At 39.1% G+C, this 27,904-nt stretch overlaps 2 protein-coding genes and 1 long non-coding RNA gene across 5 annotated transcripts in view; 2 read left to right on the top strand and 1 right to left on the bottom strand.

Annotated features, from left to right (window-relative positions):
* mrpl11 (mitochondrial ribosomal protein L11) overlaps nt 1-1,880 on the top strand; it is a 77,579-nt gene extending 75,699 nt beyond the window's left edge. For both annotated transcript variants that reach the window (XM_028009444.1, XM_028009445.1), the window contains exons 5-6: nt 351-510; nt 1,670-1,880. In XM_028009444.1, coding sequence (XP_027865245.1) covers nt 351-510; nt 1,670-1,793 — 284 coding nt within the window. In that variant the 3' untranslated portion in view covers nt 1,794-1,880. The remainder of the gene's footprint in view (nt 1-350; nt 511-1,669) is intronic.
* A 1,630-nt stretch (nt 1,881-3,510) lies between these two features.
* Nucleotides 3,511-9,564, top strand: LOC114139711 (uncharacterized). The gene is made up of 3 exons (XR_003594490.1): nt 3,511-3,728; nt 8,826-8,929; nt 9,196-9,564. It is a non-coding gene; the product is annotated as an uncharacterized LOC114139711 (long non-coding RNA).
* Nucleotides 9,565-9,660: 96 nt separating this feature from the next.
* npas4a (neuronal PAS domain protein 4a) lies at nt 9,661-17,292 on the bottom strand. Of its 2 annotated transcripts, none has more exons than XM_028009783.1 (8): nt 16,814-17,292; nt 16,316-16,476; nt 16,122-16,224; nt 14,828-15,128; nt 14,622-14,731; nt 14,362-14,497; nt 12,055-13,760; nt 9,661-11,954 (listed from the first exon to the last, which is right to left on the bottom strand). In XM_028009783.1, the coding sequence occupies exons 1-8, from the start codon at nt 16,986-16,988 to the stop codon at nt 11,926-11,928; spliced, it is 2,721 nt and encodes a 906-aa protein (XP_027865584.1). In that variant the 5' UTR covers nt 16,989-17,292; the 3' UTR covers nt 9,661-11,925. The 2 variants fall into 2 exon arrangements, with proteins under 2 accessions (XP_027865584.1, XP_027865583.1); XM_028009782.1 differs by having other exon boundaries at nt 16,316-16,479; nt 16,814-16,988.
* Between the last annotated feature and the right edge of the window lie 10,612 nt (nt 17,293-27,904).

Here is a 27,904-nt window from a genome sequence, read left to right as displayed (position 1 = left end):
TTTTGCTCCAAGCTATCCTCAGCCTTGTTGCCAAACACCAGAGCTGGGTCTGGTCTCACATCCTCCTCCTACTCACTCTGTTTACTCCTTCAAACATTATAGGAACGAAACGATTAATCGTGATTAATCGTTTATTGAAACAATCATCAACTAAATCATAACCTTGAGTATACAGACTGAAAAAAGGCAACTCACTCAGAGCAACAATTGAGCCTGAACTGTACAAAATATATATACTTTTTGCAATTAAAGTAAAACAATTTGATGCTAAATTTAAGGTTGCTGTCCTAAAACTTTCTCTGACTTGCACAAGCTGAAAATTGCTTTCTCTTTTTCTTGTAACTGTGAAGGCCACGAGACGGCAGGTATGGTGTCGGTGAAAGCCGTGTACGAGATCGCGAAGGTCAAAGGTGAAGACGAGTGCTTCAAGATAAGGGATGCCTCCCTCGAGACGGTTGTCAAAACCATCATCGGCTCAGCCCGCTCGCTGGGAATCAAAGTTGTCAATGAGTAAGCTCAGAATCTGTAATCTGAGGACCAGTTCTGTCAGATTATGTTGCTGTGCCCTCAAATGTCCACTAGAGGTCAGCAGAGAAACTGTAAAACTATTAATACCGGATTTTTGTTTGGCGTTTGCTCTTATGAAGCTTAATTAAAAAGAAAAACATGTGCAGCAAAGCAGGTTTTTACAACATTGTAAGTTTCTCAATGTGAAAAAGAAGGATTTTTAATTTGAAATTCATTATTCGTTCATTCAGCCATTAACGATCTGAAATTCCCATAATTTGTCCACAAATTATTAATCTATAAAATAGCTAATTTTCTCACAGAGCATTTTTGTACTTTTAAAATACAGTTTCTAACAAAAAAGGTATAAATTGTTTTATTTGTCACGTTTGCATTTTGATTTTGTAGAAAATCATGTTTTATTGATCTGTGGACGTACACTTTATTATCTGACTAAGTGTTAAAATCTAGGTTCATGTTGTTTGAAGTTAAAGGTCATTTTAAGTTCAATATACGATAATGAGTTAATTGATTAGGCTATTTCTTTCAGTCAAATGTTATAAAAAGAAAATAAGTTATTCAACCAACCAGTAATCACCTTAGTAAATAACATAAATACAATTATTAATTAGTTTTGTCTTATTTTAAGTGTACTAAGAAATTTGCCCTAGAAACTAGATCAAAGACAATTGGTAAAATTGGTTATTTTTGCAGAGTATTGGTTGTAAACAAACTTCCTCTGCACCATTTTACCTTTCATATAGACAGATACTTATCATTCATGACAAACACGCTGCTCTGTTTATTTTGCTCTTCCTCATTATTCAGAGACATTCTGCTTTTGCTTCCTTAATGAAATGCTTTCCAAGGAATCTGTTGAAACCCGCCAAACCTAACGTCTCCAGCAGCTGTAGCACATTATGATTTATTGCTTGTAACCTCAGAGGATAAATTGGTATCGTTGCCTCGTTAATGGTGGATTCATCTGAAGATGATTGGTTCAGCGCTGCTGCAGCGAAGCATTTGTTCTCTGTCTGTCTGATCGTCCAGTTTTATTAAGATTAAGCCACCGGGCGACAGCTTTTTATTGCTCACACTTTTGTGGGTAAGTTGTGGTAAATCTGTGTTTCCTTAAGATAATTTTGTTTTATTTCCTGTCCAGTCTTTCAGCAGATGAGTACAAAGTCTTCCTGGAGCAGAGAGAGGAGAAGCTGAAGGCGGATGCTGCTGCTGCAGCTGCAGCTGCTGCAGCCGAGGCCGCAGCGGGGAAAAAGAAAAACCTGTAATAGTTTCCTGTATTTGTTTATTTTGACTTTATACATGTGCTACATTCGCTTAAAACCTGTTTAATAAAAGTTTTATGTTAACAAAGAGTTACCTGGTTTGTTTTGTCTACAACAAAAACATCAACTCTGCTTCTGAAAATATTTATGACTGTAATTTATTGGTGCTGAAGAGTGGAGAAGATAATTGTTCTGCCTCTGTAGGGTTTGTATCTTCAGCCTCTTTGATGCTATTATCCATTATTAACACTTCTGGAAGCGGTTTGGCTCTAAGACATGTTGTGCAGATGGTTTCTTCCATATTTCACACGTTTTTTCAATCTTTCTGGGATCTGAAAGTTTCAGCACATTAATTATTGGTTCAAATCTCAGGAATTCCTGAGAGATATTTTTGGTATTATTGAATTTCAGAGGAACCGCTGTTCTTTCAGCAAATATATTGTTTAAGCTTCTACCAAAAAAACTGAAGTTTTGTTTAAGATTAGGGGGATTTTTTTGGTACACAACAGCAATTATTTATAATTATGAGATCTGGTGTCAATAAACATTTAGCTAGAAAAACGCAAAATATAAAGATTTTCTATTGATAAACATGTTAATTTTAAATATATTTAAGCTTAATGGCTTAAAATCCAAGGAAAGTAGTATTGGGCTCTGAAAGCAGTGTTGACGATTTTAACATTTAAAGACATATTTTGTTAACTTGTGGCTAAGAAGAAAAAATCTAAAAAGAAATTTATTATATTTGCCCAACAATCTTTGCTTCAAGTTTACTGCAATTTTGATTATTGCTTTGCCTGTAAATTTGATTTAAAAGGAAAAATAGATCATTTAAACAATGAGTTTTTCAATGTTTTATTTTGCGGGTCTTAAAGGTACTGCGTGGGTGTTTTTGAGATTTTTGTTTTTATCTTTAAATACACATTGACACATTAATAAAACTAGACATAAAACAATTGTATTTCAGACAGAAATCTATTAATTATGTTAAAAGTTCAGCATTTCATGCCAAATTACAGTTTGTTCATTGCAGTGTCACTTTAAAATGACTTAATGTCGTGTTTTGAATGTTGATTCTATGTTGCATTGTGTTTCTGTGTTTGATATGATGTAAAGCACTTTGAAATGCCTTGCTGCTGAAATGTGCTATACAAATAAAATTTGATTGATTGATAAAATTCAAATTTAAGCTCTGGATAAAAACGTGAAATAAAGAATTTAGATAAGTACCTCAAATGACCAAAGCAAAGTTCTTCACAGATAGCATCACAGATAGAAATTGGTGTTAAATAACAAAAGAAATAAAGCAAGATTTGGCAATAAAATAACAAAAATAATAGTCGAGTAACAAACCAAGATTATCGATTCCAGTTTCATTGCAATTACCATTTCCTAATACTGAGGTCAATAAAGTACAACAACTTTGAGGGTTTTCGTAGAACCATTTTCTGGGATGGCAATAAAATAACTTTTTTGCCCTCCACCGTTGTGCGCATGCGCGAAATATCCCGGATGTAAACAGTATCATGTACTTGGTGCCGTTGAAGGCTGCTGGTAGCACGAACGACCGTTAAGACGTATGGACAAATATCACATTTAAAGCTGCCGTTTGTAAGTTTTCTAAAAAAAAAAATAAAAAAATACATTTATTTATTTATTTGAAACTGTCGCTATGTTGTGACTGTATGAGATAGATAATCTTTAAAAAAAAAAAAAAAAATCGATCTCCTCTGGCTTCTCCCAGTGCTAACCAGAAACAACCAATCAGAGCCAGGTGGCGGGTCTTGTCGCTGCCAATCACAATCTTTTGTTGCGCTGCTCCTCCTCCCTCCCAAACACCCGCCTCTCACCTCTTTGCTCTTTGCTAAGCTTCAGTTTGCATAGCCTGTTGTGAATGCTAAAGCTAGTTAGCATAGCCACCGATGACGCGGATTAACGGTAAGTTGTTTCTCTATTAGCACATTTAGGTATTTTTAGTTAATTTTAGACGATGTTTTCAACATTGAGCAACTAAAACTTTGCATTTATTTTATCATATTCTAAAACATGAGTTATTTTTAGTTTATAGTCGATATTTTAAGCTGTAAACATAATGGTTGTAAGAGTGTGGTCTTTCAGCTTACACTGTTTTTATTTATTTATTTTATTTTATTTTTTTGCATACTTCCCCAGCTTGTACAGTGAAACTACTTTATAATATAGTATAGTGAGAGGAAAACATCCCCACTTTAAATTTATTGTTTTCCAGTGATTGAATTAGTAGGTAAATAATTGCATAGAATAGTGTTCTAACAAATTAGATGTACAAAAACAAGTTTAGTCACTTGTTTATTGTTGTTATTATTATTATTATTATTATTATTATTATTATTAATTGTTGACATTAGACCCAGAGTAATCAACTTTAAAATTGTTTTCTTTAGTCAGACAGCCAGTCACAGAGTAGAGGCTTTTCTTCTTATCACCATCAGAAGAAGACAATATTCCTAACAGTACAGAAAGAAAACCATAAACTGTATTATGTTTGCCAATCATAAGTCGAATGAATCTTATACGTATTTATCTGTATTTGCTTTTTCTTGAGGCAGAACAAATGAGGCATAACTCTCATGCCTCATTTGGCGCAGCTTCAGAAGACAGTAGAGAAACTGAGGAAAAAACTTGAACAGCTTAATTCAAATAATGCAAACAACTTCCAAGCTGAGAATAATGTTCTTGATAACGCCAATGAGTTTTACAAGGAGCAGATTATATCACTTAATTTGGAGCTGGACAAAGAAAGAGAGACCATTTACCAGCTTAGATGGAAACATGATGCCATTGCAAAGGCAAATGTACAATTAAAACAGACAGAGACTAAATTGAAAAAGGATTTTGAGGATTTATTAAAATAAAAATCTAAAGAACTGAACTGGCGTCAAATAGAAAACGAAGACCTTCAGAAAGAAATTGTGGCATTGAAATTAAAGACTGAAAAAATACAATCCAGGGTGGCAGAAAAGTCCAAGGAGGTCCCCCAGATTGAAAAGAAAAACCCAGAAGAGACGCCAACAATATTGCAGAGAGTTGGACGTACTTTTATCCAAATGTACCAGTCAGGAACGCTGAGATATTGGGTGCCACCCTGGATTTTTTAATTTCTGAAGAGGAACTTTGGAACTAACCCTTCGTGTTAGTCTGGACCCGTGAAGTCGTTCCCAGTCTCAAAAAGGTTGGTGAACCCTGATCTAAAGATTCAATACTTGGTCTGGGCTCCTTTTGCATGAATTACTGCATCAACACATGTTGGTGGCATGTAGCTCACCATCCACTGAATCTTCAAAGTTTTTAAGGAGACCGAGATCCACTTCCTTCTCCTCATTTTTCCCTTTATTTTTTTGAGCAGTGTATAATTTGGATTTATAACAAAACCATAATAGTAAACTAAACCTAACTTGAGCTAGTCTGATAATACATTTTCCTGACATTCAAAGCTGCCATGTTAATCACCTTTTTCTCTTTCAATTTAGCTTTTACCACACAGTAGTTGATTCACAAAGGAAAATGTGTAACACTTTATTTACCATATCAGCATAAGACTGACATGACACTCATTAACATGACATGACACTGTCATGAACATGAAGGAGTCTTTATAAATGTTTACAACTGTTGTCATGAAGTGTCATTCGGTAAATAATGACACTTTTAATGCAAATTTTAATAGAACTTTGCATTAAAAGGGTCCTTACGTACAGAGCCCTCTAGGGGACATGGGGAATTTTTTTTCTTTTGCGTTCCCTCGCAAAACTTTTGCGTTACCTCGCAATACCGTACGGGTCAGTTATGCAGCATAATTGAACACTGTAAGCCTTTCTTACGGTGGGCGCCGTACTTTCTGCTTTAATATAAGGTTATGTGAGGTTTTTCCATGAATGTTAGAATCTTTTTGTGAAAAAATAAATCGATTTTCAATCAGTGTTTTGCACCAAACAGTTAATAATAATAAACAAGTTTTCACTGAGGCTCTTTAAGAGCCATATGAATGAAATAAGTAATTATTGATATGACAGGAGCAGCGGCTTTGACACTTAGGTGTGTCGATGTGGGCGTGACGTCACCAGGTATGAATGGGAAGGATACTGGCTTTGTGTGTATTAGGAAGCGGTGAGCGGGGCGGTCAGTCCTTGCAAAGTTTGGAGCCTGATCATCAAAATGGAATAAATCGATAATTGTGACAGAACAAAGAAAAGGTTTGGAGTTGATTGATAAACGGACAGATGAGATTCCCAGAGTTAACTCAGTGCGGCCCTTTACCATCATTAGTTTGTCGTGTTTTTAATAATAAAAACTTGTTAACAGTAAAAACTGTTTGGTGCAAAACACTGATTGAAAATCGATTTATTTTTTCCTGCATGTTTATGTCTGTTAAGGCTGAGATGGAGCGGCACTGAAAGCAGCTCTTTAAACCATTCAGACTACGAACACAACAGAGACACAATCAAAACTGTCAGATGATTTATTACCCGCGATAATAACTCAGAAATAGTTCAAATTATAATGTATTTTTATTTCTTTCCTACTTACGGAAGGTTTCTGTTTATATCGTAGGTTTGTGGTGCCTTTCTATCCTAAAGAAAGATATAAAACTTCAGATATTTCACAAAAAGATTCTAACATTCATGGAAAAACCTCACATAACCTTATATTAAAGCATAAAGTACGGCGCCCACCGTAAGAAAGGCTTGCAGTGTTCAATTATGCTGCATAACTGACCAGTACAGTATTGCGAGGTAACGCAAAAGTTTTGCGAGGGAACGCAAAAGAAAAAAAATTCCCCATGTCCCCTAGAGGGCTCCGTATTCATTGGCTCAGTTGATGGTGTTTTTATCCAGTTAGATGCATAAAATCCCCACCTACCAGCTTGCAGGTCTTAAAGAATCTACTGCCGACATCTTGGTGGCAAATACAACATAACTTTAAATGTGTAGGTTGAGTCCGTGTCTCAACAGGCCAGGCCGTTTTGGCAGAAAACTGGGACCAAAACGCTCATAGGTTATAGTGTTACTGAGACATTTATTTAAAATGGTCTCTTGCTCATATCCTGACTGCATATCAGCCACCAAAAAGCCAGAAATCAAAGTGCTTACACATAAATTAGGATTTTAAACATATCCTTACTATATTTTATTTAAGTATAATTTTTTTGTACTGCTATATACAGTATATATATATATATATATATATACAGTATATATGCTGTATATACTGTATATACATAATCTCATGTGGGGATATATGGCAAAATGTACTGTTCTTGGCAAGATACGTTAAAAGAAAGGCCTGTGTCTGTCAGAAAATAGTGGTGGGACTTGATTAGGAGTTTTAATCAATTAATTTCAGGGACTGAAATTAATTAATTACATGTTAATCAGAACATGATGAATATATATACATTCATCAACATCAGTACTATTTTTGTAATTTGATTGAAGGATTACTAAACATGAGCCAGGTGTTGATAACTTTCTTTGTACTGATTTTTGTTTTTTTCTGTTTTGTAGCTGCAGTTCGTCCCTGGTCAAATTTATATATTAGTAAAGAGCAAATCTATGTTTGCATTTAAAGTGTCAATTACACACACACACAAAAAAAAACACTTGCAGCATTTAGAAAGATGAACTACTGTGCCTTACAAAAGCTTTTAAAAGTAAATATTTCTCAGAATACTATAAATGCAGAGCGTTGCTGTTTTTGTCTAATATTATCACATATAAACTTTGTACAGTTATCAGAAGTAGAAAAATTAAACTCAAGATGTGGAAATAGGAGCCATGATTCTGAACGATATGCAGAAGTTGAGCCCGTTTCTTTAAAGTAACTGGATTATTTTAATTAAACCAGAATTAAAGATGAATAATTATTATATAAATACATCTGGTTATTATTGTTCAGTGATTTAGAGGTGACAGTTGTCAAGATCCAACCCTTCACCGTCTGAAATGTTGGAGTCGTCATTGCTTCCTGAACAATGTGGCTCAATAAACATGGCTGCAGTCCTTCATCAGATCCATTTTCCTCTTCTTCATCACTCCATCTGGCTTCTTCTAATACTGCAGAGAAATCGTTCACAACTTCTGTGTACTCAGCTTTTGTGGTATATGGTTTGATTTACCCTGGTTACGTCACAAGATGGCGGCGGCGTTTCACCCAGTTACTAAAACAGCCACAATCTGCATCTATAGCAAGAGAAATACATAACATTAAAAGCTTTTGTGTTCACAAAATGTAAGGCGAGCGGTTTGTCTTTCAAATCATTGAAGTGTTTTTATTGTTTCAGGGACACTTTAAGTAATTCAGTTGCCTTATCTTGACTAAAAGCAGAGATGGATACACAGAAACTGGGCACTACTTCAACATATTTATACTCAAGTAAAATGAAAAAGTAGTGATCCAAGAAATTACTCCGGAGTAAAAAAGTATTTGGTAAAAAGTCTACCGATCAAATTATCAATCAATTAATATTTAAAACTTACATCATCAGACAGACTAAAATATAAAGTTAAGTGGAATTTTTTTTATTTTAAGGACAAAAATTACAATAAATAATTTAAATGGGTAACAGAAAATAACAAAATCAGGCAAAAGAGTCAGTTTCAATAAAAAAAATTTTAAAAAAAAACTTACTAAACCATAACAAAAACTGCAGGTCTGTGTCTGGTGAATTATTGGTTAAAACAATAATTGTTTTTCATTCACTGCGTAGAAAATCCAGACATTTTACTCAAATAATCGCAGAGATACAAGTAAAAGTAAAAAGTACAGCTTAGTAAAAATACTCCTACAAGTACATGTTTTCAATAAATGTAACTAATTACTACCCAACTGGTTGAAACTGTAAACCTTCATGTCTTTTTTAATTATTGAGTCTTCCTTGGTCCTTCCTAGTCGTAGGATTGGATAGGATTGGATTTGCTGAAGCTGCAGTGAGGTTTGAACCCTTCCTGTCCCTTTGGCCTCCTCCTAACCTTTTTTTTATATTCTTATACAACACAGTGATTCAGTGGACTCCTTGAAGGTGCAGTGCTTGAGTTTTCCAGAAGATAGCAGCAGTCAGCTGTGTGCAGTGATCTCACCTCCATCAAGCGCCACTGCGGCAGGTAGCGCTGGAACAAAATGTTCACTTGCAGAAAGAAAAAAATGCAACGCCTAAGGCTTTGCTTCATTAGACATGTTGAGTTTTGAGTTCATATTTGCCTCAAATTCAATTTGTGGAACAAATCTTATGGGGGGAAATGCATATTTGGTTTATTTTATGTTATGTCTCTTCATCTTTTGTGGCATTGGGGGATCAGGTTGTTCCGTTTCCATTTTTATTCCTTTTTTTTCCTACTGTACCTCTAATTTTAGCCTCTTTCTTTGCCAGCCCTCCCCTCTCTGATGCCTCTGAATAGAGGCTGAGAATAGACGCAAGGCTGTTTCCAGTCAGAGCAGGAATGCCTATATATGGAGCTCCACGCCACGCAGGTACATCAGCAAATATGGGCGACTCTGATTTGTAAAGAGGGGTGATGGTAGGAGGAAGGAGGGGGAAAGTCGTCTTCCTACTATTATGTGTGTGTGTGTGTGTGTGTGTGTGTGTGTGGGTGTGTGTGTGTGTGTGTGTGTGTGGCCCCCCTGAAAAGAAGCCTCAATGCCAAACGTGTGCGTCAGTCTGAGTCAGATAGTGTCTCATTCTGTCTCGTCATACGTGTGCGTCAGAGCTGTTGCTGAGCGAAACTCGCTCCGGGGGAAGAAACGCGGGAGAGTGAAGGGGAGGGAGGAAAAGATGATGATGGTGGTGGTGATGATGATGAGGGAGGAACAGAGAGCTCGACTCTGACGACACAAATGCATCAGCAGCATTAAGTGCACTTTAATATAAATGCATTTGTATGACAACCAAATACACTTATAAGCATCACAATAGAACACTGGTTCACAATGTCCATTCTGCAGTAAATAATAGGAATAATAATAATAAGATGTTCAGAATATATTCCATCTTATGCGATAAAAATCTCTCTCTTCTGTATGTACAGACCAGTAGCTGTTTCATACAAATGTACAAATGTGTACAACCTTTCAGAAAAGAACATATGCCTATATCCTGAGATGTAACTCATATGAAATAGCTTTTTTTTCTTCAAATATCACACATACAGAAGTATAATTTTTACACATGTATATTAACTTAGCCTTGAATAGCTAGAACGTAGGAATCAATCCTTTACTTGACCGTAGACAACTCTACGTGAGCATGTCGACACCATGGGAATTGTACCATTCTCAACCCGTGTCGTTTGGTAACTGAATAGAAATAGCACCCGTCCCCCCCAGTTTTCATTTTTTTAAAACAAAACCTTTTTGTATTCTAAACCCCTCTCAAAAAAGAAGAATCGCTCGTTCAACATAGTCAATTCGTATGGAGTGCCGTTTGTTAAGTAACACTGTAAAACAGTAACAGCGATGATTTTGTTTATTTACCTGGTAACAAAGAAAAAAAAATGAGAATGTTAAATTTTCAAAGTCAAATTTTGAACATATTATTCCTACATTTATAAATCTGAGAGTTCCAAACTAAATATTTAATTCACAAGTCTAAAATCTAAACATTTAGTTTTTAACTAAATGTATTAGTCTGAGTTAAATGTTTAGTTTTCAAAATGAAATATTTAGCTCCAAACTCTGACATTTATAAATATATGGAATAATATTGTGAAAAAATAACTTTGAAAAATGAACATTCACATGTTTTTTTCTCTCCTTCTTGGTAAACAAACCAAATGTCCGCTGTTAGTTTTTCACTGCGTAAAGTTACAGACGGTATCCCATAAATTTGTGCCTCGCTGCACCGCGCTCCAGTGGAGCCACGATGCTGACCGACCACTCGTTTGGAGTGGATGAAGAGTTCAGAGTCCAGGGGCCGTTTCAGGCACACAGGAGCCGCTATAAGCTGCCAGCATTGCAAATATTGATGCTGCAAGAATATCCAGCCGACTGCCCCACAGCCAAAAGCAGGGAAAGAAGAGGAGGAAAAGGAGGAGGAGGACCCGATGAGTCCACATTCAGAGTCTTAATGTACAGTACAGAGTAGCAGAGGGTTTGTGGCATGATCAGAGTCCAGTTCTTCATGTTTTCTTTTTGTTTGCAAATCACATCGATACACAAGATTTCAGATGGAGCGATAACCATGAGATGTTAAAGGTTTAAAAGTCGCAAACTCAAAGCTCAAAGTATCCCGGTTTCAATTCCATTTCTATGTTTTTGGAAGGCGTTTAAACCAGAACCCGTCTGGTTCTGGGAACTAAATCAGAAGATTTAAGACAAGAAATCTTGTTTCTCTCTCTCTCTCCCTCTACTGATTGTTTTCGCACTTAGGTTGTAAACGATTGTAAACATTTGACTTCCTGTAACGTTTGAGGTTTGGGTTTGCGTTGCTGCATGTCAGGCAAAAAAGTGCTATGATTCATCCCACTACTGAAATAGCAAGAAATGCATCAGTTGCTTTTGTTCACAACAGATATTTCACTACGAGTGAATACACATACGTATCTGGAGTTTGATCGTCTCTGAAGCTCTGGAGAGTAGAGGTGCACCGATAAATTGATCTGCCGATAAGTCCGACCCGATTTTCTTAAATTTGGGATCTGATCAACTAAAAATCAACCACTGTCCACCCAGCAGGACATGTCTGCAGACTTTATTTAGCAACATTTCAGGCAGTAAAAATCGTTACCGGACAAAATCGGGATCGGCAGGTCAGGCTTTTTTAAAGATCGGTAACCTGAAAGCTGCAGTCGGTGCACCTCTAGCTGAGTGGTCACCAAATGGAGCCAGAACCCAGGCAGTTCTGGGTCCATTCGGTCGTCATGTGAATCATGTGAAGCACCAGTTTTTTTTTTGTTTTTTTTTTTGCAGTATTACACAGAAGAAATGACTGAACAAAAATATATAGCCAATCTTTGTTCTTAGCAGACATGTAGGAGATGAAGTCCTTAAGTTGTATATACATTATGTATATTTATACACTTAATTGTTTTTTACTTTTCAGTAAAAGGGTCTCCACAAAATATGACAATATGCCATACTTAATGAAGTAAGTCACAGACTTATTTTAGAACGGAGGAACACTTCCACTCCCATCTGAAAGACAAAAACAGACAGTAGAAGAAGAAAATTAGTGACTGGAGTTTTTCACATATTAAAAAGAAGAAAGGTGAGATAAAACGCAGGAAACGCTCACCTTTGTGGAAGCACTGTGGCGATGGATGACATTGGAGTTGATACAACTCAGGTTGTTGCCCTAAGCCAGGGGCGATCGAGGCACCTGCCCCAAACATGGGTTCCAGGACGGCCAGTTCCTCCAGGAGGGACTGAGTGCAAGACACGGCGGGCGTGGGCGAGGCGACGGGCATGGCGGCGGCGGGGCTCGGGGAGACGGTGAGGATGAGGGGAGGGGAAGCAGGGATGGAGGAGCAAGACGACACGGGCGACGACGCCACCTCCACCTCCATCTCCATTGCTTCCTCCGCCAGCCCTTCCCCGTCCTTCGTCGCCACGCTCGCCCCACGTCTGGCCACGGAGTTACATTGCGCCGATTGGACGCTACAGATGTGGCCCGCTCCCTCAAACTGGGAGGGTTGGTGCCAACACACTGGGGTGTGTGGGGAGGTGGGGCTGGAGGGGGCAGAGAGGTTGGGAGCGAAGTCGTCTTGCAGGATCGTTTCTAGGATGTTCTCTTCAAACAGAGAGTCATCGTCGTCGAGGAAGATGGGGATGTCCAGACCTCTCCATGTTTTTACGGGATAAAACTCCCTCAGCATGTGGACTGGATCTGCCGCTTCGATAGCCGGGGACAGGAAGGGCGATGGAGGCGAGGAGGAGGGGGACAGTTTGGACAAAAGAGGATCCAGGTAGAAACCCTCAGCCAGGGAGCTGATGTGTTGAGCCAGGAGGGAAATCTCCGCCCGTTCCTTCTCCCGCTCCAAGGAGAAGAAGGTGAGGCAGGGCTGTTTGCCGGGAGACGCCTCAGGGGTCAGCAGGCCTTCAGGGGGACATTGGAGGGGCCCGAGCGGCACGTCGACGTAAAGCGGCCCGCGGACCTCCGGCAGAGTCATCACTGTGCAATCTCCGTCTCCTGGACTGTCGGGCGTGGGGGGCAGCTTCTCGTACAGGGCGCCGCTGCACGTCTCAACGGGGAACAGCAGGTCGGTGGAAAGGGCGGGCAAAGCCAGGGGCAGCTTGGTGGAGAGGGTGGTGGGCGGAGCGGGGCTGGGGTTCGTAGTGGGCGGGGCTGTGGAAGAGGCGGAGGGTGCCAGCGAGGTGGAGGAGGTGGCGGTCGTAGCAGAGGGAGGAGGCGTTGTGGTGCCAGTGGGGTCGAAGCTGAAGAGCGGCTCATTGAACTGGAAGCTGGTTCCTCCGACCTGCGGCGTGTACGGTGGGGTGCACACGAACTCTTTGGCCTGCTGAGCCTGAGAGGTGGGCAGCGGCAGCGGCAGCGGCAGCGGCAGCGGCAGCGGCGGGTCGAGCTGGAAGGACGGAGGCAGGAGAATGTTCTGGGTTAAAAAGTCCAAATCTGCTACTGTCTCCACCGTGACGGGAGTCGGCGAAGACGCGGCGGAGAGGGTTTCTGTCGGCGGCGGCTGGAAGAAGCTGTCCTCCTCCAGAGAGGAGATGCTGGAGCGAGGGTCTCCCTCCAGCTGCATGGGCTCGGCGATGGAGCTGCCCGGCTCGTCCGAGGAGCCAACGCTGCAGCCGGTCGTGCTGAAGTCGAAGGACTGGGCGGACAGACCGCTGCTACCGGGCGTGAACACCTGGTCTGGGCTGGACAGGGTCTCTGGAGACTGCAGGCTCAGGCCCTCCGGCTGAGACGGGCCAGCGCTCAAAACCAGGGTCAGCTGGGTCTGCTCGGAGCTGAGCTGCTGGCGCACCGACCAGGCTTCAGAGTCACTGAAAAACAGAGAGGAAACAGAGAAACCTGGAGTCAGTTTCAGAGTTCATTCTTGTTTCCTTTAGATTTTCTTTTTTTTTTTCATTTTAATTTTTTTCCAACTGGATTCCCAAAAAATTTGATTCATATATAGGAATTTTATTCCTATAAGAAATTTCACTATCGGGATCGGTTTTGGATAAAAGAAATAATTTATCCAAATTATTTATTTTCATTTGGATAAAAAGAAATCAACATGAGTATTTAAAACAAAAACATGTGAAAATAAGTTTCTGCAATTTTTATGCCAAAGGCAAAACGCCTCGGTATTTTTTTTACTAAAACGTCTGTAAGTTTGCTTTAGTTTACTTCAGCTGCATTGGTCTCTGAACAGATAATGTGGAGCCAAACTGTGGAGCCTTACTCATAACTTTTCTAAATGATTTACATTCTCCATAATGCAAAAAGAATTTCTGATGAGTAACAAAAAAAAAATCCAAATTATTTTATGTTCCATCCCCATTTTCTCTGAAACTATAGCAGCTTTATGGTGGTCATAGTAAAAATGAATTGGAGTTGGTTTTGTTGTTTTAAACCCTTCAGAAAGTGGAGCGTTCTCACCTGATGATGTAGTTGTTGCTGCTGATGGGAATGTCTCCGTGCTGCAGCTGAAGCACCATGTAGAGCCAAACCCAGGACAGATCGTGAGCCTGAACACGAACCACCATCTCAGCTCTTCCCTCTCCACCTTCCCTCACTGTGAACAAGAGTTGAGAGCATGTTATGGTCGGTGTGTAATCACATTAATCATCCTTGTGTGAATGTGCCAGTGGGCACAGTGTGGGCATGGACGGCTTAATTTGAGCAAACGGAGCGCTTACACAGGCTGCGGTGCTGAGCAGAGGCGTGTGACAGATCCTGTGGGTGGAGGAGGCCGTACCAGGAGCGGGAGCGTAAAGCTGTCACATCGTAGCCCAGATACACAGTCATGCTACAGGGCAGAGTGGGAGGAGATGGGATTTTTCACGTCTTTATCCAATAAACAGAATAAACTCATGATTTCTAGAGGAACAAAGGGCAAACTCACTTGTCCTGTGCCGCCTGGAGCCTCATGTCTCGGCCGTGCTGGGAGTGGAAACATGCCAGAAACAGGTTGGTCTCGGCCAGCGGGGGGGCAGAGGTCGTGTCCCTGTCTGGCCCTGACCCAGAGCGAGTGGGCTGTGGCTCCAGCGGGGTGCAGAAACACACCCACACCGGGTTGGAGGTCCAATAGGAGCTGGCGGTGCAGGGTGGAGCGAGGCAGCGAGCACGGATCAGAACCGGCTTATTTCCGGCACTCTGCCTCCGCACCGACTTGGAGGTGTTGAAACGGCAGCGAAAGAGACGGTCTGTGGGGGAAAGAGGGGAGGAGAGTCATTAAAAAATAACATTTTAAATGTAGCAGTTAGTTATGGAGTACCACAGGGGTGTGCACTTGGGTCACTGCTTTTTATAACATATACAGGAAGTAGCATCTTTATTTCACCACCTTCCTGAGCGACTCAGTGGGTGGAGAAGTCAACTTGTAATCGGAAGGTTGTAAGTTCAATTCTAGCAAGGCACTTCAAGCCAAGTTGTCTAACAATTTGTGCATTGCTGTAGAAATGTTTGTGAGCATGTCTCTAATGTAAAGTGCTTTAAGTGGTCAAAATGGCAGGAAAAGAACTTTGTAACTCCAGTCCATTTACTGTTTCTTAAAATTAAAACGTGATTTTGGCAAAAAAAAATAAATCATCTATAAAGAACCGATTATGTGGTAAAATGCATTTAAATGATTTTTTATGTTTGCTTGCTAATTCAGCTGTAAAATTTGAAGTACCTTGTGCTTTTCTTTGATATCTGAACTCTTATTTTGATAGGAAGTAAAATATGGAAATGCCAAACCTTAAATCTTCTGGTCTTAAATCTAATTTTAAGCTCCTGGCTGACATCAAGCACAAAATATTTTAGTTTGTTACATTTAAAATATTAGCGAATGTAAAGTAAAAAGTTTACTACTGTTTTATTGTGAGGAGTGCACCTCTGGTTGCCATGCCAACAGCTGGTTGCCATATGTGTTGAGCTTTAAAAAGAGATAGTTTCTACATCAAGAAGCTGGTTTTAGATGTGGTTGAATATGTTTATGATCTAAAGTCAGTCTTTAGTGAAACGTTTGTATAAAAAATATCACCGCCTCTTTATTTCCAAAAGATGTTTGAGGCAAAAAAAAAAAAAAAACTTTTAGGAAGGTGACAATGTAAGTTTTGGGGGTTTTGCTAGAGTTTAGTATGTGATTTTCATTTTTCATTGTGTAATAAATGAACAGTAGCTGCTAAATGTAGGAAAAGAACACGGTGTCTTACCCATCTCAAGTGATGTAGAAGCAGACAGGTTGGTCCTCATGATGAAGTGATCTGCAGTGTCGATTATATCATAAACGCTGTCACCTTGTGCCACAAGATCCACCTGAAACAACAACAAAAACAGATACCTGGTGATAAGCCCACCTGAATCAACCTTCCTGTGTTGAGGAATGCAGCAGCGGCGTGTGTCTCACCATGGAGTGTCCGAGGTGCTCGGAGACGCTGTCAGACAGGTAGAGCAGCTTCCCTTCTCCGGTAAGCAGCATCAGGAAGCCCGGCATCGCCTGCATCAGCTCCAACAGCTCGTGAAAAGACAGAAACGCAGCCCTCTCCTGCTCGCTACCAGCAGATCCAGCTTCTGGGAAGAAAGGAACCAAACAGCTGTTAAGAAAGAAGCGAGGCTTGGACGTATGCCGCAGTAGAGGCTTGTAGTTCAGCACCGCGGACAGCGAGGAAACACGAACATTTCAGCACCGCGGACAGCGAGGAAACACGAACATTTCAGCACCGCGGACAGCGACAGCCTCAGTTTCTCACTTTTATCAGCGACATAAACTGTTAATATCATCTAGAAGGACTATAGATTCACATTTTAGCCTAAAATCAGATTTTCATCACACTTCGGCTCGAACACCTGTTGATCCCCGCACTCTGCGGGAGATTGATCAACAGGTTGCCGTCTCAGTTCCTACCTTGTGTGAAGAAGACGGACTTCCTGGTGTACATGCAGGCCAGGGACATGATGTGCAGATACGAGAGCCGCGCTTTATCTGCATCAGAGATGGGCAACAGGTCCTTCAGGTTCCGGATCTCCGCGTTGATCTGGTCTCGTCGCGCCTTGGACGCCCCTTTGGTTGAGCGGTACATCGTGGTCTGTTGCTGCTGCGGCGAGCCGTCAGCGTCCCTCCGGGTGAAAAGTTGTAAAGCGGAGCGCTGTTAGACGATCTGCTGAAGTTTCCCGTCGGAGGCAGGTTTGTAGAAGTGAGGGGAAGAAAAAGAAGATGTGCTATTGGACTTTCATCTCAGCTGTTTCTTTTTCTCCAGAGCAAGGTTTTTTTTTGTGGTAAAAACCTTCTCCCTTCGTCCCTCCTTTCGGAGTGCAGGTGAATCGGCGGCTGCAGGTCGCCGTCTCTTCTGGCTCAGATGTCCGGAACCCGTAAATCTGGTTGAGGGACTCTGCTCGCCGGTCTCTTATATAGCCTGGGACTCCACCGGAGCAGGGGGGCTCCCGACGCGCCAACACCGACGTAAAACGGAGGGAGGAGGAGGGAGGAAGGGGGATAGATATGCCTGATATGAATGCGAGCCGCGCTGAGAGTCTCCCCCTCCCTCCCTCCCTCCTGCCCTCTCCTCTCTCTGACTCTTCCTCGACGTCAGCTCTTCCCTTTACTCGGTCGTGACGTCGGCTTGAAATCGGGAGCTCCGGCGACGCAAAAAGCCCGATTTGGACAAAACCGAGTAGAGGGCGGAGCCATCGTAAAAACGTAACCGGAGTCACCGGGCTCCGGTGAATTGTGAAAGGAGGAGGAAGAGGAGGAGGAGAGGATCTGTGCTGAATACGAACGAGGTCTGTGTGTTTATATGTCTGGCACCTGCCTGTTTGCCCCGGACCCGCCAGTAAACACGGCAAGTTCTTGTTAGACCGCATTTACTGAGACTAAAGGAGATTATCTGCCACCAGAAGAGGCTTTATAAATATATATCACATCTGAAAATCTCCCTTTATCTGATTATTATCACTTTATCTTATGTGCAGATCAACATAAACCCGTTTTTAATACATTCAAAGCAACAAAACATCCATTATTACAGCTAAATGCCGATTTCAAAGCGATTCATGATAAAACAATGCATGTTAGAATAAACTACACAATTAAACGACCACAGCAATAAAAGAAAACATTTTTCAACCATGACGTTCATTTCTGACTCGGGATTCTCATTATTGTCATCTTTATTTTTTCTGTTCAGAGATACAGACAAGATTTAGAAAGTCTGAATGAAAAGTCTGCCAGTTTTTTAATGAATGGCGCTCATGAATTATTCCGCGTTTCTAAAAATAGATTTCACCAGTGACCGACATGAAGGAGCGCGCCGCGCGCCCCCGCGTCCCCTCCCGGCTCCCATCCCTCCCTCCGATTCATAAAGAGCTGCAGAGGAAACACGAGCCGCAGGATTTTTACCGCTCTGCTTACATTTTAAATGACGGATTGAAGGTTCAGCCTGGTTTAGTTTCCACGATTCAAACGAAATTCAAAATCTGATCGGTTATATTTAGTCTAATTACTCAGATTTTCTGATAAATTAGGAATAATTGGGTGAATAGTGTTGATGAATTTGTTCTTTTGTTATCTGAGATGATGAATAATCCCGTTTCAGAACTGCCGTGTTGTTAATCCGATGACTCAGCCACCTCTGTTTCCTCTTCCGCCTTCACCGATCCAGGCTGGTAGTCACCTAAAGGTGCAAAAACAAAATAATCAAACACGAGTTACAGATTTGCACCTTCAGGTTTAGTGTTAAAATCTTTTGTTTAAAAAAAATTTAAAAAAATCTTTTGTTAAAAATGGCGCCTGTCTGTCGGTTTTCTCCGCCCTGCAGCGGAGAAAGAGAAAAAGGAGGAGAAAAGGAAGAGTTTGTGTTTGATGAATCAGGAAAACATTCAGTCCCATCTACTACTGAACCAAGTGAGTCAGAGAGGAATCAGTTCACTGACTCAGTTTACTCAATCAGTTCATTAAGACAGTTCACTGAAACAGCTCAGGGGAGACAAAATTACCATCATCCATCCATCCGTCCTAAACCATCCATCCATCAATTTTTCCATCCATCCGTCCATCCATCAGTTTTTCCATCCATCCATTCTAAACTATCCATCCATCAGTTTTTGCATCCATCCGTCCATCCATCAGTTTTTGCATCCATTCGTCCGTCCATCCATCCATCCATCCATCAATTTTTCCATCCATCCATTCTAAACTATCCATCCATCAGTTTTTGCATCCATCCGTCCGTCCATCCATCCATCCATCCATCAATTTTTCCATCCATCCATTCTAAACCATCCATCCATCAATTTTTCCATCCATCCATTCTAAACTATCCATCCATCAGTTTTTGCATCCATCCGTCCATCCATCAGTTTTTGCATCCATCCATCCGTCCATCCATCCATCCATCAATTTTTTCATCCATCCATTCTAAACTATCCATCCATCAGTTTTTGCATCCATCCGTCTGTCCGTCCATCCATCAGTTTTTGCATCCATCCGTCTGTCTGTCCGTCCATCAGTTTTTACATCCATCCATCCATCCTGTTATATATTTTATTATATATAATTTTATTGAATTATGTTGATATTTTGGTTTTAATTTGTCTTTATTGAATGAACCGTTTTAGTTTTTGCGTTTCGTACAGGTATTTAGTTTCTCTTTAGTCTCTCTGGCTGTAATTGAAAGCGTCTCCCTGCTGGAATCTGGCTGTTAATTGTATTGAACTTAAACCACTTTTTACTTCCCTGACACTTTCTTCAATAAAACACTTCCTTTCCGTTTAATTACTCCAGTAAAGAAAAAACAACAATCAACCTCTCCTAAGTCCAGACTCTAAATCACCTCAGCTCAGTTTAATTGCGATTTGCTTACTTGTGCGGCGAAAACTAGAAAACCTCTACAGTCTCTTATAATTTTTGAAGAAAATTTAAACAGATTATGACATGATTTGCAGAATGGTCACTTCTAAAATATAATTGATTTTATTGTTTAGTTACAGTAAAAAGTTCCTCCTTTCTAAGTAACTCAGAGGTTTGTTTCTGTTGTTTACGTTGATGCTGTTGTTTATGGTCTATGTGTTGAGCAGCCGGGTTGTGGACCATTTCTGTCAGGATTTATGTGGGCTGAAGAGGCTGGTGTTGTTATTATGCAGGAGCTCCCAGAACAGAAACACTCCAGGTTGTTTGTTTTTCTGCAGGCTCTTCAGATGTCCCTGCAGCGTCCCCGTTTTCTGCGTTTCCATTCTCACGGTTGTCATAAGAGCCCCAGAAACATGAGAAAATGCTTGTGGTGGCAGAAGAAGAGCGACAGGTTGGAGGGACAAGTGTGCTGTCTCCCTGACAGCAAATGGACCCAAATGGATCCAATTAGACGGCCGTCTTTGTGCCAGAACCTCCTGTTTGTCTCAGTTTTCATTCAGACGCTCATTTGGACTTATAATCCACTTTGGTATTAACTCAAGCACTCACTGCTTCATTTTCAGGCTTTCGGCTCCGGCTTCTGTTTTTCATAAATTTATTTCTTCTCTATGGGAGTAAATTTGTGCCAAAGTTTTTGTTCCTGCGTTGAAGAAAATGATTCGTATTCATGACTTTATTCAGTGCACTTTAGCATCTGACTGGCCCTAATAATAATAAATTGTCCTATAAGTTATTGGGATAAATAACAATATTGTCATTTTGAGAACATTTTCAAGTGATATAATAATAATGGAATAATAAACTTTAAATTCTAACGAACATTTAACACCAGAACTGTAAGACATTTAATCCAAAATAAATAAACAAAATAACAAATAAAATGAATTATAAACTCTCTGTAAACAAAATTATCTTTCAAAATAAGAGACTAGTTGAGACCAAACTTTTGTCCTCCAGTTTTTGGTAGACGGAGAGAAAAACGATAAATAACACCAATGGAAATTACCGAGCTCCTTTTAATTTATCATATGATTAATTGATTTAATTGATTTGGGTTGTGCCAGAATGTATTGATAAAACCCATTAAACTGTTAAAATATTAATAAATATCTCTCTATTCTTAAAAATTAAATAACAGTGGACATCTTTTCACATTGATTTAATTTGGCTGTTTAGAGATAAAACTGTTTTTATTTGACTGATACAATAATATTTTATGTTTCCCTGCAGTCTAGCGGGCCACTTAAAAAGCTGTGGCGGGCCTGATTTGGCCCTCGGACCTTTAGTTTGACACCCGTTTTAGATATAAAAACAGTAGTGTGTACTTGTGAGGTGAAAGAAAACTTACTACCACAAAAACCTTTTAAAGAAATAAAATAACTTAAGCAACGCACAATGAATGGCTAATAAAATAAAACAAACAAATCTAGAATCATTTTTAAAGACTCCTACAGCAGACGCTTCCCAGGCTTTATTTATAAATTATGCAATCTCTGAAAATATCCAGGTTCTCTGGGGCGACATGTGAAATATAAGAATGAACCCAGTGAGTCGCTGGTTGCCATGGCGACTTTCCTCTTTATTTATGGAGCAAACGTGAAGGGGAGCTCAGAGTGCGACTCCGTAGCAGAAACTGAGCCGAAAACAATCAGCCACTGAGCAAAAACGACATTTTCCTTCTAAAACAAGCAGCTTTCAGATGTTAGAAATTTGGTTTTAGTTTTGAGAAAAATTGACCCAAATATCCAAAAATATGTTCTGATTAGCAAGTCTGCTGCAGGTACACACCAGAAAATACAAACTAGTGCTTTTTGTGGTCCCTTAGCTGCTACGGGGTTTAATTATTTAACTTTTATGACTAATATTGCTAGGAGAGTAATATTACCGAAACGGAAAACCAACTTCCAATTTGTAAATAACCAAATAAAGTTTGGGGGGAAAAGAAAAAAAAAAAAACTGGTTTTAATTTAATACAATACAATGGAATTAAATAATAAATTGTCATTACCTTCAGTGTTTTTGTAAAATATAGAGATTTAATAAGCTGCAAGTGATGGGGAAATTTCAAACGTGAATTTGAAAATTAGTTTTCCCCAACTTATGCAAGAATTTTTATATAAATTTGGATGCTGAAAGGGAGAAATACGTATGTATTTTTAATGTGTAATGATTTATAAATGGTGCATATTTTAATTTATAGTCTTCATTATGTGAATTTGGGGTTTACAAGCTTGTTTATTTTGATTTATAAGTTGGCTGTACTTTAATGAATGGAAATGCCCAATCAGGGACTGGAATTGTGAATTAGCTGTAGCCGCTGCAGCTACAGCTAATTCACAACTTTACATTAAAACGTTCACAAAACCTTTTTTACGTCTCACTAATGATGAAAAAACACAATTTTTCAACTGTGTTGTTCCAGTAAGAAACACAATTAAAATCACACATAAATAGTTTGTTCACAAAAACATGCTGCGCCGTCATCCTCCTCCTGCCACTTCCTGTTTTCTTCTTTGTGGTTTCCGCCAGAGGAAACATCCAGTCGTTGATCATGTGACTCCAGTTTTGCGCAATAACCCATTTTCGATACAGCGGCAAAACGTTTTAGCGAAAAATTTGTTTTTATTTCAAAATGTTCATTTTTCCATTAAGTTAGTTTCAGTTTTATTGTTAATAGAAACGCTACTTCCAGACTTCTTCTGTTCGTGTGAATTGTCCCTGTCCTTTCACAATGTTTTGGCAGCAAAATCAAAAATCAGGTTGAGATAATTGTCATTTTTTTCAAAAGTTTTTGCTCCTTTGGAGACCATTGTGTCTTAGAACATGTGTTCCAACATTTAGGGTAAAAATAAATAAACCCAGTCACTCGCCCAGCAGAAGAAGACCCACTCATTTGCTCAGATTTCTCACCCCTGACACACCGCTTCTCCACACTCACACCCAGCAGATGCACAAAGGGCAGCAACTATTCCGACTCTTTCTGTTCACACACTCCCTCTGAAGCCATCCACAGCAACAAGCGCGACTTTCGCAGCTTTGGCCGCTGACAGCGACTGCAGATGAGGGACGAGCGGCCTGTTCCTTCGCTAACTTAGTCATCTTGTTGCAGGGAACAGAGCACTCATCATCATCTGGTGTGAAAGTTGACAAGAAAAGAAATTGCACTGACAATGAGACATGAATTGTGTTTGTCTCACATGTGAATAAGCTGCTTATTTTTGGACCAATTCAGGGTTATTTATTGAAAGGGAGGAGAAAGTGGTTAGTTTTATAGGAGAAATTTTCTCAAGGTAAGCATAACTGAATGATTTGGGTTTATTTTTACACTCGGAGTCAAGGTCTGCGCTCAGCTTCTTGTGTGAAAGGAGCTAATCTGTCGCGTAGCAACACCTCCCACTCCTGCATTGAAGCAAGAGCAAGAGAGGATGGGAAATAACAGAGGAGAGATTAGGGGGGGGAATTGGGGAAATTTATCAGTGCAAAGCCTGAGGAGTGGACCAAGAGTCTTAAAACATTAAAATGCTTTTATACAAAACTACATGGAGGCTATTTATCACCCTGTCATCTCGGTTTTTATCCCAGTTTTTTAGGAATGTACAAAGAAAGCTAAGTTTTAAAAATCTATCATGTTGAATAACTGCTTCCCCTTGAATCAAAACCTATTAAATAAAGATAATCAATAAAAAACTGGGCCTTTGACCCAGGACAACATCATTCTGGGGGCACAAAAAGTCATTAAGAACAAGTTCCTTCATATTTTATCATTCTTGAACTCTTAATTTGTTTATTATTCAACAAATGGCTGTTTAAGGATTCAGTTCAAAATCCACATTTAGAGTTGCAGAGATTGAAAAGAGGACTGATTTATAAATTTTATAAAAGAGAAGCCGTTCTACACTGCAAAAACACAAAATTTTACCAATAACTTTTGTCCAGATTCTAGTGCAAATATCATAGTGCACATTAAATGAGAAAAAACAAACTTACATTTATCTTTTTAGCAAAATATAAGACCTTGATTGGCAACAGTTGACTTGCCAATCAACTCAACTGCTCGTAAAAACAGGTTTAGCATATTAGCGTAAGATATGAAAAAACGTAAAAGTAGTACTTTTAAAATTTTTATTTTAAAACTACTTTCACTGTCAGATTATTTCCCTGGTAACAAGGGAAAACTGTCTTGCTATAAGTGATTCAATCTGCCAATGGAACTAGTACTTTTTCATCAATATTAATTAATCAATCAAGTCTATTTGTGTAGCATTTCAGAAATAAGGAAATGCTTTACATCATAAAAACACAAGAACAAGAAGAAATAATTATTGACTTAAAACAAACTCCTATAACTCCCTGAAAAGCTGCTTTTCGGGTAGTTTTGTGTTATTTCAGGTTTACTTAGACATTTGCTCTCAAAACTAAACAAAAATTGCTTGGTAAGATTTTGTGTTTTTGCAGTGCAAAAAGAAAATCATCAGATTTTCTCTTTTTGCACGGATAAAATTTTACACCTAAAATTTTGTTGTGGCAAAGAATAAAATGAAAAAGATCAGAGAGAAAAGATGTTTGTCAAATAATAAACTATAAAAACAGTATTTTAATTTTAGAAATTTAAAGAGTCAGTAATATATGTTTTACAGGCAGCCATTTTATAGCACAATCAAGTAATTATTTAACCGTCAGTTGTTATAAAAACATCAAACATAACTTTGAAGAGATGTGATGCCTTGAAATTGGGCCTCTGTCTCTTTAAGAAGCTCTCGCTCAGCACGTCATCACAGCAATTCTTTATAACTTTTCTGATACATTTCTGGAAACAGAAATAATGTTTTCATACTTCTCTAGACCTGGAAGGGTTTTTCTACACTGCAAAGAAACTCAACACGTGGTGAGAGACTCCAGCAACGTTATTGTTATTATTTATTAATAAATCTGGTTCCTCCATGTTTCAATGTTGCTGGAGTCTCACCAGATCTCTGCTCCTTTCTGTGATCACATTCTAGCTGATGAAGTTCTGCCAGACAGATTTGGATCACAGCAGCTTAAACCAACAGTAATTAAAAAAGAAGCACCGTTTTTTTGCTTTTCTTTTTTAGTAAGAGGAGATAAAAATGAAAATGTTGCTTAATGATATAACAAGGTGAAGAGATAAGAACCAATATGCACTTTGATGGTTTGGACCTCATTAACTTATTTGTTAGTAAAACTGCACTCTAACATGTGCAACAACTTAAATTAGAAAAATGAGGTTTCAGTAAACTCTTAAATGCCAAATTTTCAGTAGATATTTTCAAACTCAGTTCAAAAATACTTTAGTAATCCGAAATGAAAATTCTGTGTTTTTGAAATTGCCATAGTTTATTATTTAATGAGTGGTGTCGTTTACAACGGGTTTTATTTTTTCTATCTGCTGATTTAGATTCAGATTTAGGTTTCTTACATGAATTTATATTGTTTTTCATGCTGAAAGCCACATAATCTGTAAATACGCTGCAAACACAAAATCGAACCAAATATTTTTGGTCTAGTTTCTACTGCAAATATCTTAGCTATAAACTTGAAATAAAACCAAACTAACTTACAAGTAACGTTTCAGCAAGAAGTAGGATCTTATTTTAAGTAAATAATTCCTCAATATTGATCAAAAAGAACTAGTTCCACTGGCGGATTTTCAGTCATACCCAAACTCATAACATATTTTCCCATGTTATGAGTGGAACAAGTTATTTTACATCAGTATTTACTTAAAACAAGCTACTATTTATTGATGAAAATTTGCTCTTAAGTTAGTTTTGTCTTATTTCAAGTTTACTAAAATATTTGCACTGCAGAAAAGACCAGAAATACTTGGTAAGATGTTTTTGCAATAATCTGTTTTATGCTGAAGCTTTGTGTTAACATACAAAGGATGTTTTACCCTCACATTTCTTTAAGAAAGTCCTGCCTGTTATTGCTGCTGATCTGATCCAAATAGTAAACTCATCGCTCTCATCAGGCGTTTTCCCCCAGGTTCTGAAAACAGCAGTAATCAAACCACTTATAAAAAAGAACAATCTGGACAAATCACTAATGCAGAATTACAGGCCGATCTCCAACCTCCCATTCATCAGCAAAGTTATTGAAAAAGCTGTGTGTAAACAATTAACTAGCTTCCTAACTATAACCAACCTCTTTAACTCCTTCCAGTCTGGTTTCCAGTCTCACCACAGCACAGAGACTGCCCTCATAAAAGTGTTCAATGACATCCATATAAATACAGACTGTGGGAGAACCACAGTGCTGGTTCTGTTGGACCTCAGTGCAGCTTTTGACACTGTTGACCATGATATATTACTGAATCGACTGGAGAGTTGGGTCGGACTCTCCGGTCCAGTGCTTAACTGGTTTGAATCTTACATAAAGAACAGGGATTTCTTTGTTTCAATTGAAAACTTTTCATCAAAGAGGTCAAAGGTCACATGTGGGGTACCCCAAGGTTCAATCCTAGGACCCCTTTTATTCAATATTTATATGCTCCCACTAGCTCAGGTTATAACAGGAAATAATATTAGCTACCATAACTATGCAGATGACACACAGCTCTACATTACAATGTCACCAGGTGACTCAGAGCCCATCCAATCACTGAACAGATGCTTAGAACAGATAAATGTGTGGATGTGCCAAAACTTTCTCCAGCTGAACAGAAACAAAACTGAAGTTATTATTTTTGGAACTAAAGAGGAACGATCTAGAGTCAATGCACAGCTTCAGTTATTACAACTGAAAACCAGCGATCAGGCCCGAAACCTGGGAGTAGTGATGGACTCTGACCTGAACCTCCAGAGCCACATAAAGACAGTTACAAAGTCGGCCTTCTATTACCTGAAGAACATTTCCAGGATTAAAGGACTGATGTCTCAGCCAGATCTAGAGAAACTCATCCACGCGTTCATCTTCAGTCGTATTGATTATTGCAACAGCGTCTTCACAGGTCTGTCCAACAAATCAATCAAACAGCTGCAGCTGATCCAGAATGCTGCTGCTCGCGTTCTCACTAAAACCAGGAAGATAGAGCACATAACACCAGTTTTAAAGTCCCTCCACTGGCTCCCTGTAGCTCAAAGAATAGACTTTAAAATACTGTTGTTAGTTTATAAATCACTGAACGGTTTAGCACCACAATACATTAAAGATCTGCTGTTGTTGTATCAACCCTCCAGACCTCTCAGGTCTTCCGGTTCTGGTTCTGCTCTGCATCCCCAGAACCAGAACCAAACGAGGAGAAGCAGCTTTCAGCATCTATGCACCACAAATTTGGAACAAACTTCCAGAAAACTGTAAAACAGCTGAAACACTGACTTCTTTTAAATCTCAACTAAAAACCCACCTGCTTAGAATTGTATTTGAAATGTGATCAATTACAAATTTATTGATGGAACTTGACTTAATGATTGATTCTATATTGCATTGTGTTTCTGTGTTTGTAATGATGTAAAGCACTTTGAAATGTCTTGCTGCTGAAATGTGCTACACAAATAAAATTTGATTGATTGATTGATTGAAAGACTCTTTCCACACACACACAAAAAAATCAAAACAAGAAATGTTCTTAGACATCATGACTACATCTCCCTCACTGTCTGGGGTGTTAGTTTTTAGTTTGGATCTAAAAATGATGCAGTTTTGGGAAAAAAAATATAAAAAAACAAAACAGAACATTGAGATTAACAGTTTTCTCCCTGTGTGTTTTTTTTATTCTTAGCGTTTTGTCTTGTTTTCAAAGTGTGAATCTGACACATCACACCAAGTAAAATTAGTCATGGCTGCTGTGTGAATCATCAGCTCATCCAGTTTCCATATGGCTTTATTTTTCTTCTTCTTTCATTTCATTTTCACCAGAATCATCCAAAAAGTGCTTTTGCTTAATAAAGGACGATTGTTTATTAAATCAAGAAAGTTATGAATAACTGTGAACACAAGTGTCTTCAGTTGGTGACAGACCTCTACAGGAGATCCTCAAGTTTTTGAAGAGCCTTGGATAATGTGTTACAACAATATTACAAAAACATACAAGAACAAGTATTTTTGAATTTATTTGAATAAAATTTTTAG

The sequence above is a fragment of the Xiphophorus couchianus genome, chromosome 23 (genome assembly GCF_001444195.1).
Source record: "Xiphophorus couchianus chromosome 23, X_couchianus-1.0, whole genome shotgun sequence".
NCBI lineage: Eukaryota > Metazoa > Chordata > Actinopteri > Cyprinodontiformes > Poeciliidae > Xiphophorus > Xiphophorus couchianus.
The sequence above is the reverse complement of the archived record's forward strand: the minus strand, read 5'-3'. Positions and strand labels throughout refer to the sequence as shown.

Bases quoted from the DNA above. Each gene is read 5' to 3' on its own strand.
- npas4a (XM_028009782.1), bottom strand. From the start codon at position 16,988: ATGTACCGCTCAACCAAAGGGGCGTCCAAGGCGCGACGAGACCAGATC. The intron at 16,225-16,315 runs GTGAGACACACG...TTGTTGTTTCAG, and splicing joins AGCACCTCGGACACTCCATG to GTGGATCTTGTGGCACAAGG. The intron at 14,498-14,621 runs GTAAGCGCTCCG...TCTTGTTCACAG, and splicing joins TGCTCAGCACCGCAGCCTGT to TGAGGGAAGGTGGAGAGGGA.